Source organism: Felis catus, chromosome B2, assembly GCF_018350175.1.
Source record: "Felis catus isolate Fca126 chromosome B2, F.catus_Fca126_mat1.0, whole genome shotgun sequence".
Classification (NCBI taxonomy): domain Eukaryota; kingdom Metazoa; phylum Chordata; class Mammalia; order Carnivora; family Felidae; genus Felis; species Felis catus.
Window position 1 is genome coordinate 121,454,196 of NC_058372.1, and position 14,838 is coordinate 121,469,033.

The following is a 14,838-nucleotide window of genomic DNA, read 5'->3' on the forward strand; positions in this document are numbered from 1 at the left end:
GGGGAGGTGGCCGAGGAAGCCAAGGGAAGTTTGACGGATCTGGCATCACCAGAGTCTGAGGACTGAAGATGTGAAGATGTTCACTAGTCCTCTAGACATGATCTCTTCGGATAAAGGTCATTGGTAGAATTAGCAAGAGCCATTTGAGACAAGGGACAGGAGAAGCCAGGATGGGTTAAAAAAAAAAAAAAATGAAGCTAAAAAACAGAGGTGGCAATACCTGTCCACAATCTATTCGTAATTCCAAAACCAAAAGCTCTGAAAAAATAAGGTTTTGTTTTGTTTTAATTTGGAAGCAAAACTTGACCCAGGACACCTGGGCGGCTCAGTCATTAAAGTGTCTGACTCTCAATTTCAGCTCAGGGCATGACCTCACGGTTCCTGAGTTGGAGCCCCATGTCGGGTTCCGCACTGACAGTGCAGTCTGCTTGGGATTCCCTCTCTCCCTCTCTCTGCTCCTCCTCCCACGCTCTTCTCTCTCTCTAAAAATAAATATACTTAAAAAAAACAAAAACAAAACCTGACCTGGACTAACATGAAACTATTTGTAGTCCTTACTTATCCCACTTAAAGTGTAAAGCCATGCATGTCCAGGTCAGAAACAAGGTGATGATTACAGGGCGCTGCCCCACATCCCACTGAGATTATCACAACCTTAGGTAGTACGTACATGTCGATGCTTTTCTAAATCCAAAAAAAAATCTGATTTCTGAGTCAAATCTTGTCTGAAGGGCTTTAGATGAGAATATATGCAAATGACTCTTTAAAAAGTTTGGCTGGAAAGGGCGGGTTATGGTAGAATGGTAGCAAAAGGGTCAGCTGACAGAAAAGATAAAAGTGAGATGGACTGGCTGACAATATTAGGAAAAGCAAGAACCACATTTAGATATTTTAGAATTTCTGAGAAGGCAGAAAGGGATGGGATATGAAGCACAGGCAGAATCCAAACTAAGACAGGTAAAAGGCTCTTTTCACTGTAACAGGAGGCAGATACGTATGTTGAGCTGGAAGATGTAAATCCCTAATGGTTAGATTCTATTCTCTCCATAACAAAGCAGCCAGCGACCTAGTGAGACTGAGACTGAACGAGGAAAGTAAAAAAACTGGCGAAGCAAAGAGTCTTCAATAATCATTGCAGTAAGGGAATTGTTGGATAGTACTGAAGACCCACTTAAGATTTGTGATAAGGGGCGCCTGGGTGGCGCAGTCGGTTAAGCGTCCGACTTCAGCCAGGTCACAATCTCGCGGTCCGTGAGTTCGAGCCCCGCGTCAGGCTCTGGGCTGATGGCTTGGAGACTGGAGCCTGTTTCCGATTCTGTGTCTCCCTCTCTCTCTGCCCCTCCCCTGCTCGCTCTCGCTCTCTCTGTCTCTCTCTCTCTCTCTCTCTCTCAAAAATAAACATTAAAGAAAGAAGAATAGGGGCGCCTGGGTGGCGCAGTCAGTTAAGCGTCCGACTTCAGCCAGGTCACGATCTCGTAGTCCGTGAGTTTGAGCCCCGCATCGGGCTCTGGGCTGATGGCTCAGAGCCTGGAGCCTGTTTCCGATTCTGTGTCTCCCTCTCTCTCTGCCCCTCCCCCGTTCATGCTCTGTCTCTCTCTGTCCCAAAAATAAATAAAAACGCTGAAGAAAAAAAAAAAAATTTAAAAAAGATTTGTGATAATAACACCTGAAACTAATGTAACATTATAGGTCAACTATACTCAAACAAAAACTTTTTAAAAAAAGATTTGTGAGGGGGCTGCCTAGGTGGCTCAGTTAGTTGAGCATCCAACTTTGGCTCAGGTCATGATCCCACAGCTCATGAGTTCAAGCCCCGTGTCATGCTCTGTGCCGACAGCTAAGAGCCCAGAGCTTGCTTTGAATTCTGTGTCTCCATTTCTCTGGCCCTCCCCCGCTTGTGCTCTCTCTCCCTCTCAAAAACAGATAAACATGAAAAAAAAATTTTTTAAGAATATTAAAAATAAATAAATAAATAAATAAATAAATAAATAAATAGACTTATGAGGAATGCCTGGATGGCTCAGTCAGTTTAGTTTCTGACTCTTGATCTCAGCTTAGGTCACGACATCAGGGTCGTGAGTTTAAGCCCCGCAATGGGCTCCACACTGGGCATGAAGTCTACTTTAAAAATAATAAACAAACAAACAAATAAATAAACAAATAAATATCTGTGATAATACATTTATAGAGGAATCAATTTGCCTTTCTTTGTGACTTTTTCTAGCAATGCTCAGCCATGTATGAACAGACACAGAGAAGACATAACTGCTTCATTCGGTGTTAACTTTCTATCCAACAGGTGCAAAGAGAAAAAGCAGAGAACCAAGGAAGTTAAAGGTATTGGCAAAAAGGGGGGGGGGGTTACTGAAATTATAAATCACGAATTCTAAGTGGGATTAAAGAAATAAAATGTAGAAGGAAGACTACCGATACACTGGGAATAAAGGAGAGAGGCCCAAAGGTCAAGAAAAGGTCATGATTTGAGAGGCACAGCTAGGTGGCTGTGGTCAGAATAAGGACTGTGAATATGTGATTCTGGAGGAGGTGGATTATAGTGAATTGCTGATGAGGTGAAAGTTACTGGAAATCAAGTGGCCAATGAACTCAAAGTCCAGGTGTTTTTGGTGTTTTGGTCCAGGTATTTGTTGGTGTTTTTCCACATGGATGCCCAGGTAAGCTACGATCATCGGAAGCTGAGGGTGAAGAAAACTGTAAACCAACTGCCAGTGAATAAGGAAAAGCAGCCATGAGGTTGCTCACTAAGGACTAACAAACAGGTGGCTTAGGCAAAAGACAGGAATTTCAAAGGAGCAGAGACATAAGGAAAAAAAAAAAAAAGGATGAAGGAATAACGGTGTTGGAAAAGGCAGCAAAGAGAACAAAGCTGACATTCCAGACCCTGAGGTTTGAGAGACTATAAGTGGAGTAAAGCCAAGGAGTGGAAAAACCACTAGGAAAACAGATTGAGGATTACAGAGGCATTTGACTTTTATGGGGGGGTGGGGAGGAAATAGTTCCAGATTATAGCAAAGTAGAGAGGAGTGAGAGATGAGAGAGGGATAAGAAAGGAGGAAACTGAGAGCACTGATACTGATGATGACGATGATGGCGGTGGTGGGGTGTGTGTAGGTTGGAAGGTGACCCTAAGACATGGAAAAGAGGCATGGTGAATTTTGGCCTCTGTCAAATGAATAGGGGAAAGACCCATAAAGCACAGAAATGTCTCAATCCGGGCTATACAGGACTAATTCCCACTTCCCATTACAATTCATTTTAATAACTTCCAACTGGTTTGCATGTAAAAAACGTTGACCCCACTTACACATTTAATACACTGAAAAACTGTAATTTTGACTTTTTTTTTTTAAGTAGGTGGGTCATAAAATGGCATAGAAAGTCTTAAGCACAAAAATCACATGTGATCCTATAATATTTCTGCAGATGCAATAAATATATATTCCTTTCATTTCTGGCGATTCTTATCTATCAGACATCAAGCCCAAGATGTAGTATTTGAACAATTCAGTCATTTAAGTGAAAGTCTTTTTTTTTTTTTTCTAACAGGAAAATGAGTCCAGTATTATAGATTTGATTATCACTCATTAAAGCAGTAGTTCTGAAATCTTTTTATTTAGGTCACATACCCTTTGAAAAAACTCATGAAAACAATGGGACACGCTTGACAGAAAAAAGCACCATACACACAAAATTTTGCATGCGATTTCAAGCGGTTTAATAATTCCAACTCTAGAACCTTCCCCTTGAGAGATAAACTTGACTCAGGCTATTTTGGAAATATGTTAATTTCAATTTGATGTTATCCACAGTCAAAGAAAAAAGATACATTCAGCAAATTTTCCACTGAGCTGTTGTCAACAGCAATGTGATACACTTCCACTTATCCAACCACATAACAAAATTCCCCTCATAATCAGATGGCAGACAAAACCTACTAATAGGTCAGAAGTGAATGAATAACTAAAATAACCAGTTGTGGATCACTAAGAGACATGAGTATTCAAAGGAGTATCCAAATCCATCACAGAAAAGTGTAAAATGTTTACTGTGTTCTCCCATCCTCCCTAACCAACTAGAAATTCGTTCACTGTATAACAACCTCAAAAAACAGCATTAAATTTTCATAAAGTCCAAAAAAAGTCAGCATGGAATGAATTTTCTATTGCATAGAAAAAAAGAAGCTTGGACTCTGGTTCCTGCTCTGCAACTATTCAGCTGTTACCTACCTTCCAGCTTACGCAGCTCCCTAAATCTCGCTAGCTCGCTTCCTCATCTACAGACCTTCCTCCATTTACCACGGGGCTATGTCCTGATAAACCAGCCTAAGCTGAAAAGATCATAAGCTGAAAATGTATTTAATACACCTAACCTACAGAACGTCATAGCTTAGCCTAGCCTACCTTAAATGTGCTCGGAACATTTACAGTAGCCTACAGTTGGGGAAAAAAATCACCTAACACAAAGCCTACATTTTAGTCAAGTATTGAGGATCTCATGTAACTTAATGAATACTTTAATGAAAGTAAAAACAGACTATATGGGTACAGAATGGTTGTAAGCATACTGGCTGCTGACCCCTCGATCAGGTTACTGATTGGAAGCTTCAGCTCACTGCCACCATCTAGCATCATGAGACAGGATCACACCACATTACATCCCCGGGGAAAGATCAAAATTCAAAATACCGTTTCTACCAAATGCGTATCACTTCCGCACTATTGTAAAATCGAAAAATCTAAGTAGACCCATTGTAAGTGAGGAACCATCTGTACACAATGAAATTAAATAATTTCTAGTTCTGTATATGTCTATGACTCCTAAACCACTAACACGATCTTTAAATCAAATAGCCCACTAGGAAGTAAAAGTAAACTGTGCCATTCTAGAGGAAAAGGATGTCCTCTCTCAAGTCATGTAAAATCCAGCGACCAAATCATGGTTACCAAAAAAATATGCATTCCGAAGATTCACATATTAGTGACCAGTGTTCAGTCTCTAGTAGGGTGGAGGAGAATCGATCATCATTTTGATTTTTCATTCGGATAGAAATGACAGCTATCCAGTTGACCAAGTCTAACCTGCTTGTTTTACAGACCAGAAAAAGAGACAAGAAGTTGAGTGACTTCACGTCAAGTGGCAGGACCAACACTTAATCATCTTACCCTACCTGTCCAATTCACCTTTCTCATACTCCCAGCTGGCTCTCAAGCAAAGCCTCCTTTTTCCCTGCAGTTACTCCTTGATGGGCTGCTTCCTCCAGGGCTCCACTGTTTCCTTTCTTGGCTAAGATCTAAATAGCAGTGTCTAAATTTTCTCTTAAGTACGAAATTATCCAGGCCTCGTCCTGAAGATCTTTTTCAACACGTATGCCTTTGTAAAGGATACACAGCTCAGCTTCCCTAATACCACCCAAATGTCATTCTCTTGCTGAATTTAATGACAACCTAAGCGTGCATATCCATCCACATGATTCACCCATCTCTGATTCATTTCTTTGGTCTCAAAGCATCTTCAATATTAGACAACTAGCTCTTGGAGCATAGAAACTGCCGTATACATATGTTCACATACTCGACAGCACATGACACAGTGCTCTGCCCACAAGCACTCAATAGAGTTTAGTGATTAACCCCTAAAGGTTTACGTTTTGAAAACATGAGATGATCTCTTGTTTTTGCAAGTTTCCCTCCACCTTTTCTTTGGACAATAACCTCAATTTACTCTCTACCTACTACCTGCACTTAATACCAGCCACCCGATGTTTCTGCTTTTCTAGACAGCCACTTTGGCCTTGCTATGGGCACCTCAGTATGCTCTCCTGGCAGGTGCTTTATAAGCTCTTCTGGCTTTATAACCACCATGTAGAGTAGGTATAATTATACCTACTTTAAGAAAACTGAGGTCCAAATTTGTTGATTTTCCAAAGGCTATACAACCTTGGCCTGTGACATAACTAAATTAAAAAAAAAAAAAGATATGAATCACATGGTAGCTATTCTCAGAGAGTTTATATACTATAAACTGAGAGATAATTATAAAAGTGGTAGAGATGTTATAGAAACAAGAAGAAAATTCGAAGTATGCATCTATTTAGAAAAAATTTAAATGAAATGAGATCTGACATGACTCTGAAAAAGAAAGAAAAATAACATGAGAAAAAACATATTTAAAGGTCAACCAGGCAAAAATTCTGAAAAAAACTGGGCCTAGTCATAGACAGACAGTAACACAAAAGTGTACCCTACTTTTAGCTTGAGCCCAGTTTTTTTTGTTGTTGTCATTGTCGTTTTATTAATTTGCTTAAATGTCATGCAAGTAAGTTTCAAGAGTACATAACAACAACAAAAAGAATGATCTGGCAGTAAAAATCCAGAGACTATTTTGGGGAGAAACAAGCCACATTGATGCTGAAGTTCATTTGGAAGAGTAGAAGTGAGAATGACCAATAAAATTTTTAAATTAAGAATAATAATAGGGGAACCAAACTAGGCGATATCAAGAACTCCTATTAAGTTGGAGTAAACTAAAATGAGAATAGATTGATGAATTAGAATAGAGCATCTGCAAATGAACCAACAGGATGTATTTGTATTTGTTATACATAAGAGTTGGAAAGAAAAAAAGAGTAAGAATTGAGTAATGAAAAAATATATAAGAATACACATACAGTTATAGATAGAAATTCAGTATATACAAAGTGATGCTTCAAATCACCAGGAAAAGCATGGGGTATTCAATATTGTATTGGGAATATTGGCCATTTGAGAGGAAGGTTCTATCCTATGTCTATGGTGTATCACATAAGTATATCATATATAAATTCCTTATTGATCAAGGAAATGAACATAAAGGAGAAACATATAAAAATATATTTACAATCTTCAAGTGAGGAAGTCTGACAAATTTTATATAAAATTTTTAAATTTCTCCCTGATTAAAGATACCACAAACGAACATCAAGTATCTGGGGAAATATATATATGGGGTTAATCTATATAATAAAAAGAGCTCCTACAGGGGCACCTGGGTGGCTAAGCCTCTGACTCTCAATTTCGGCTCAGGTCATGATCTCATGATTTCGTGCATTCAAGCCCTATATTGAGCTCTGTGCTGACGGTGCAGAGCCTGCTTGGAATTCTCTCTCTCCCGCTCTCTCTGCCCCTCCCCTGCTCATGCTGTCTCTTTCAAAATAATAAACAAAAAAATTTTAAAAGAGCTCCTACAAACCACTTAAGAGAAAACAACTCAGAAAGAAAAAGTGAGAGATTAAAAACAATAACAACAACCCAAGTCAAATTACACAAGTCAAAGAAAGGTGTGGCAGAGCACAGGGGAGACGTGAATGGGAGGGGGATATAGGGGAAGGAGGACTAAAAAGGGAGGTGGCGGAAGACGAGGGACAGAGGGGGAGAGCCAGCAGACAAATAGGTAGGAGTACTTCTTTTTTATTAGCAGCTAGTGTTGCCAAGCTAAAGGGGAAAGAGAGTGCTATCTGACATTGTTGGCAAGAGCACAGCCTGGTTCAACTTTTGGTGGGGAGGAATGCGATAAAATGAAAATGCTACGATAAAATGAAAATGCTACGTAAGTTATACTTCTGGGAATGTGTTCTACAGAAATATTAACATTACTGTACAACAGTATACAAACAAGATTCTTTACTGTGGTGCTGCCTATAGGGCAAAAAAAAAAAAAAACAAAAAAAAAATTGTGGGTGGACATCAATAAGGGAATGGTAACAAATCATGATGCATCTAAACAATGAATAGTTCATGTCAGATATAAAAGTAGTAAACCTACGTGCATGAAAAGGAAACCATTACACATTAAGTGGAAAAAGAAAGCACTGTAATATTATATAGTAAAGGTGCTGTATCACTATATTAATGGTATTAAAAAGTCCACAGGAATGGAAGTGAACTTTTAAAAGTGATTACATCTAGAGTGTGCTATCAAGAAAAAAAATAACTTTCAAAATTCATATACTTCTATGCTATATTATTTTTATAATTAAACATGTTTAAGTGAAAAGCATACATATTAAAACAAGCACTTTAAAACACTAAAAACTCCTCTCTACTTTATTCTTGAGATGCTCTTGATTTTTCTTATAAGGTCATAAAGCAAAATCCTACTACCTGACAGTAACACTTAGAATCATCTTACCACAACCCAAACTCTTCCCATCAATGATCTTGAATACCACATACTACTGAAAACATCCACTGAAAAGTTCATGCTTGCAAGTTCATCCAATCAGTCATTCAATGACAACTTTATATTCTGCATGCTCTATGAAGCTGAAAGTAATGCTCTAAAGAGTTTTGGTTTTTGGATTACGCAACCCCCTTATTTAAACTCTGAAGCTCCTTGACAGCAAGGGCTGCCCTGTGTTGGATTTCTCTATTTTTGCAACCTAAATATTTGATACATTGTACATCATTGATACCTGATTGCTCAATTGAACAAAATAATTTCATGATAGCTCTTTCAATGCTCTAATAATAAGGGTGAAAACTAAAAGGGAACTATAAATGTGAACTTCTTTGAACACGGTCATGGGCAAAATCCATCCCGCCCGCCTCATATTCTCTAGAGCACGATTTCTCAACCTTGGTACTACTGATGTTTTGAGCAGGATATTTCTCTGTTGTAGGGAGCTGGACTCCCCATCACAGGATGTTTAGCAGCATCCCCAACTGTCTACAGACACAGCCAAGTGTCCTTGTGCTCCAAATCACCTCCAGTTGAGGACTGCTCTACAGTTATTAGAAAAAGCACTAAATACATATTATATACCCTATAATCACTACCTCAAATGTATAGATCATCTCCTAACTCATCCTCTTGCCCACAAAATGATCAATTGCCTTTTCTTGTCCAAACATAAAAAATCCCGAAGTCACTGTTTTCTGATTCCCCTTTTTCTCAAAACTTCTATATCCAATTAATACTAACTGTATTTACTATTCCTCATAAACATTCCTCAAATTTGTCCTTTTCTTTCCTTTCCCATCTACTTAGGTCAAGCCCATAGAACCCCATGCCTGATTTACCTTTCAAGACTCATCTCTTCCCTATCATTCCCATAAATGAACTGGAATTCTCTGGCATACACATTCTTGTTTTCTCACATCCGTGGCCATGGCCCATGCTATTTCCATGTTCATGAAAATGCCATTATTTTCATGCAAATTATTAATATAAGGAAGCCAAGGCTTCTTGATAATGCATGAATCACAGAGGTCAACTTCAGCACCATATACTATGATCAAAGACTCTTAGATTCATTCTACAAAGATTTACTGAGAGCCTGTGAGGTATAAACACTGGTCCTCCCCACCCCACCCCCACCCCCCGTGTAACTGGCAACAGAATAAAGAACCTAGAGATATACTTGCACACTTTCATGAACCCCCCCCCCCCCATAATCACTCCATGTCAAAATCCTCCAGTTCACCAGAGTTTGGTAAAGTAGGTAAGACCTGGACTCTCCTTCAACATAGCCTTGGTGGAATCCAGGCTCTGCTACTAACTATGTGACTTCAAGTGAATTATTTAACTTCTGTGCCTAGGTTCTTCATCTATAAAATAACAATAAGAGAACCTACCTAACAGGGATGTTAGGAGATTTAAATAAGTCAATACATGTAAAGCACTTAGAGCAACACCTGACATATATTAAATACTCAGTGCTCCACAGTAACGACAGAAAGCGGCACAGTCTGTGAGTCTCTGAGATCACCAAAATACCAACTTCCTTTTCCTCGTTTGACACCAGGGAATCCACAGTTACAAATTACTCTCTGGCAATCACATATTAATTCACGATGGGGAGAAGAAAAATGCCAACTGTGTACACTGTACTAAGCACTGGGATAAACAGATCAAATAATAAGACATAATTCCTATCAAAAAACAGAAGTCTACTAGAGATAACACACATACTACAATGTGAACTATGATAACACAGACAGGCATCAGAAAGGTACTGACCCACCCACACTGAAAGAATTGGGCAAGGTTGCCTTTAAAATATTTCTAATGAATCTTGGAGGACAAAATAAGGATAAGGGGATTGGGAAATAAGACACAATGCCTGAAACAATACAACCGCCAGTAGATTGGCATGGCTGGGACACAAGCAAAGAGGGTAAGTAGGTTAGACATAAGAACAGAAAAGCAGGCAATGCATTTAGGGCCATGTACAACATTAAGACATTTAACTTGATTTTGAAATATAAGAAGAACCACTAACAGAATCAAAGCATTGGAGTAAAATATCAGAGCTTTTAAAACTTACTCTGACCACAGCATGGAAAATAGACTGAAGGCGAGACTGGAGAAAGAGCAGTTAGAAGACTGCTGTCCTACCACGTGTAAGAAATTCTACGGACTGACCTAAGATATGAACGACAGAGACAGAGAAAGGGATATCCAAGCTATTACAGGGTAAAATTAGGAATCCATAATACCTAGATGTACGTAGACAGGTGAGAGAAGTAAAAGTTCCCAGACTTTCCAGCAAAGAAGAATGAGCAGATGGTTAAGTCATTACCAAATAGAAAACACATTCCAGAGAACTAAGAGAAATCTGCTAGTCAGGGTCTTGCTTCTTTGTATGGGTCCTTTCATCAAATGCACAATTACAGCAGTACATAGACGAGGACTGCCACCAATTTTTTTTTTTTTTTTTTTTTTTAACCACTGTTTAGATACAATCTTGGGTCTGTAGAGTTTTGCAAGTTAAATTATAACATGTTCTTGGCACTGGGGACACAAAGATGAATAATAGTCTCTGTTTTCAGACAGACATAAAGACAGACAAGACTGAAAGAAAATACAGGCAAGGAAATTAAGAGAATTTTGCAGGAGACAGTGCTATGACTACAGATGAGCAAGAACCGTAGCACAGGGAATAAGAGGAAACAGGCAGGAGATGAAAATACACTCTTACATCATGATGATGAATTAAATGTTACAGAGGCAGAAAACAGAGATCTTAATCCCTAGGACTCTAAATTAGATATGAATGTAGAACATATTGGGTCTGAGATTCTTTCAAGGCAAAGAGAAATTGGATAGAAATCTGGATAATCATGTTTGCAGAGGAAAAGAAATGACAGCATCATTAAAACACATGAACTTAAGACCTGGGAACGGATGAGGTAGCTTACCGAAAATGAAGGCTGAGAGGGCAGGCAATGGAGGAACTCAGATTAATAAAGAGACAGGCAGAAAATAAACATTCACATTCCTTGTAAAGTTCTCACAAGTAATTTAGAGTCATGGAATCATGCTATTTTGTGGGCTGTATTTTTAGAAGTCACTTGGCCAGTCCTTCATTTTACAGATGAAAATTTCAAGCAGATTTCTAAAGATCACATGCTTAATTAATGGGAACTTTGCTTCTTTTGTCCAGGCTGCTTCCAAGGCACACTCCCCTTTCCACTCTGTTTCCGGCTGCACCTCCTCCAGACTTTATGGGGCTGATTTCCTCAAGATTACTGAACCAGGTTTACTTTGAAGTTAAATGTATATGAAAACTGCTCAATCAAGTGTCTCTATAAAATGTTAATGCTTTGTCAAGATCATGATTTTGTGATTTTAGTGAGGCTAATCATTAGTACCTATTTGGATACTTCTGGTCACAGTTAAAGTTAAAATCAATAATTATGATTTCTTTTAATATTTGCATTTCAAAATCTCCAAAGAATCTATTTGGTTAGAGCCTAGTAGTTACATTAGTCTCTGCTTACCAAAGAAGTTTCTGTTTGACACAATTTTAATTTCCAATGGGAAATTGGATGGGTAGGCTAAGTTCCCCTAATAACAAACACATAAATACTAACTCCTTAACCTGCTCATGCTGATTTTAGGAGGGGAAAGTGACATTTAGACTCTAAGGCATGCATCATAGCATTAGGCTATCAATTTTAGGTCATAAATGATACTCCCAAATTCTTAACAATGATAACTCCAGACCAAAATGATATGACTTGGAAGTCAAAAACCTTTATTGTATATTCTCATAAAACATATATTGTTTTCTGACTATAATGTAAAATTTCAATATAAAGTATGTGCCTTACCTCTCCATCCAAACTACAAGCTCCAGAAGGGTATTTTTTGTTTTCCAAAACATCTAGTCCAGTGCCTGGTACACACTAGGCACTCAAATATTTTAAAAGATTATATAATTTTATATATGGAAAAAAGCCAGTGATTCTCAGCTTGGGAGAAGAGGTAGATGAAAAAAACAAGGCCATCTCTGCCTCTCTTCCTTTGAAAATCCTTGTCAGTGGAAGATACTGATGCTGACAAAGTATTATTATCTTTCAGATGTCCTGAGACAGAAAAATAACTCAAAATAACATATCTGATACAGGGGCGCCTGGGTGGCTCAGTCGGTTAAGCGTCCGACTTCAGCTCAAGTCATGATCTCAGGGTTCATGAGTTTGAACCCTGCGCCGGGCTCTGTGCTGACAGCTCGAAGCCTGGAGCCTGCTTCGGATTCTGTGTCTCCCTCTCTCTCTGCTCTCCTTCTCTATCAAAAATAAATAAACATTAAAAAAAAATTTTTTAATGACGTATCTGGTATAAAAATATTTTTATAAATGAAAGAGTGAAGTTCATCTAAGTTAAACAATTTGACCACCCAGATTAACATTCTTTGCAAATTATAACCTACCTCTCTTGTTGACTGGTTTCAGGTTCATAACTAAAAAGATGTTTGAAGATCTGCCTCAAGTCAGGAAATTAGTTCAGATGACCTTTTAAGGTTCCTGCCCTCATAATCCTATTTTTAAAAATAACCAGTTAGCCTATTCAGTGAGAATCTCTTCCCCACATATATACCATTAATTTCTAAATAACATCAACTATACAATATTTTTTTTAACATGTTAATACTATCATCCACATCAAATAGGGTACTAGTTAGTGAAAACTGTTATGCAGGAAATAATACTCCTAAATCCAGTTAAAAATAACTAAGGTGTACTTGGTTTTGCCTATATAAAATTCATAACTAAACATGAGAAATATTACAAGGGGGATGTTCAAAAATATGGGTTTGTTTACTTAATGGCATTAATTTCAAATTTGAATAATACCTATAAAGATGTAAAATCACTAATATAGAACACTAGTTTTGTTTTAAATTAAAATGCTTTTCACCATCTTTAATCTAGGTTTTTTAAGTATTCTCTGAAACAAACTGGGGTGTAAAAATTGATTCTACATTTAAAACCGTGTGTACAGACAAGTATAAAATATAAAGAAGAAAAAGATAGGATACAAAATTGTATGTATAATAATTGTATTAAAAAATCTTGAGATAAAGAATAAATATGCATAGGAAAAAAGTTGAAAAAAATATGGCAAAAAACAAAACTGTTGTCTTTGGGTAAGATAATCATTAATGATTTTCCCCTTCTACATCAAGAATATTACTACTTTGATACTGAAGATAATAGGTTAATAGGTGATTTTAAAGAAAAGGAGAAAATATTTATAAGGTTAAAATAAAAACCTTCAAACTAAATTTACAACAGACTCTTAATGTAAGAAAAATTTACAATTTAAGGTAATTTGGATCAAAACACCTTAAGTTTAAGAAACGTTTAAGGTTATTTAGAAAGAAAGGGGGGGTAGAGGGGAGTTCCAGGTAAGTATACTTTTTGCCATCAATCATCACTGTTCGTAAAAATGTTTCAAAATATGCCCAGTACATATAGGTATTCACACACAAAAATAAGATTTTCATAATTTCAAAGAAACCAGTGTTAAATTTTCAATGAAAAACAACTACTTCAAATATGAAACCATTTCAGTGAATCTGACTACATCTTTAAATTCTAGTTACCAGATGTACATTCAAAAAGTACATCAGCTAGGTTACAGAGAATAAACCACTTCCTTCAATATTACAGCTGCACTGACTGTGATTTATTCAGTATGAATTATTTTTTCACTTTAAAACATCCTTTATATAGCATAATTTGCCTCATCAAATCCACCATGCACCACCACTTGCTATGACACAGAAGAAAAAAGTTTTCATTGGAATCAGATTTCAATTGTTATAAACACTACTGAGCCAGAAATCTTTAAAAATTGAAAAACTTCAGATGAACAGATTTCAACCTGTATATTACATTATATACCTTCAAGCAGTATCCACAAAATTTATAATCTAATGTATGTAATGAATTTAAATTATGGTATTATAACTTATTCTATAGCAATTAAACATTCTTGCTATTTCAAGAGTTAAGGAACAAGGGCAAACTACATTACTAATAATGTTCCTTAAGAAAAATCCATTTACATTTTGTTAATATTGCTGGGATAAAAATTTCGTTAGACCAGAAATGGAACAAAACCTTCTTACTTTATAGAATAAAATTATATATATCAAACCCTTCAAAAACTACATTGGTGTCCCTTACCATTCTTCCCTAGATTTCTGTTTCATTTATTCTAAACCCTCCCTGAAGAAATCTCGTCTATATTCCTATCCTTGGGATTATCCTCCCTTGGAAACATCCTAACAAATTTTGTTAATACTTCATGTCTTGTTTAGGCATGAATGCGTATTTGAGAAACACCTCCTCAACAACGCAGGATAACCTAAATTTAATGAGTTCCTACTATGTGCCATGAAATGCCATAATGGCTTAACATATAACTTCATTTAACATTATAGGTACCCTAAAAAATAAGAACTATTATTATCTTAATTTTGTGAATAAGGAATTTGTGACACACAATGTTGAGTAATTTGCTAAAGGCACACAGCTAACAGGTGGTTCAACT

The 14,838-nt window shown here is 37.2% G+C and overlaps 1 protein-coding gene across 3 annotated transcripts in view; it reads right to left on the reverse strand.

The window, feature by feature from the left end:
* Positions 1-14,838, reverse strand: part of HBS1L (HBS1 like translational GTPase) — an 84,760-nt gene that overhangs the window by 34,782 nt on the left and 35,140 nt on the right. The window contains exon 2 of one of the 3 annotated variants that reach the window (XM_006932041.4): positions 12,710-12,817. The exons of the other annotated variants lie outside the window; for them this stretch is intronic. Within the exon in view, the coding sequence (XP_006932103.1) occupies positions 12,710-12,737 (28 nt within the window). The 5' untranslated portion in view covers positions 12,738-12,817. The remainder of the gene's footprint in view (positions 1-12,709; positions 12,818-14,838) is intronic. 3 annotated transcript variants of the gene reach the window in all.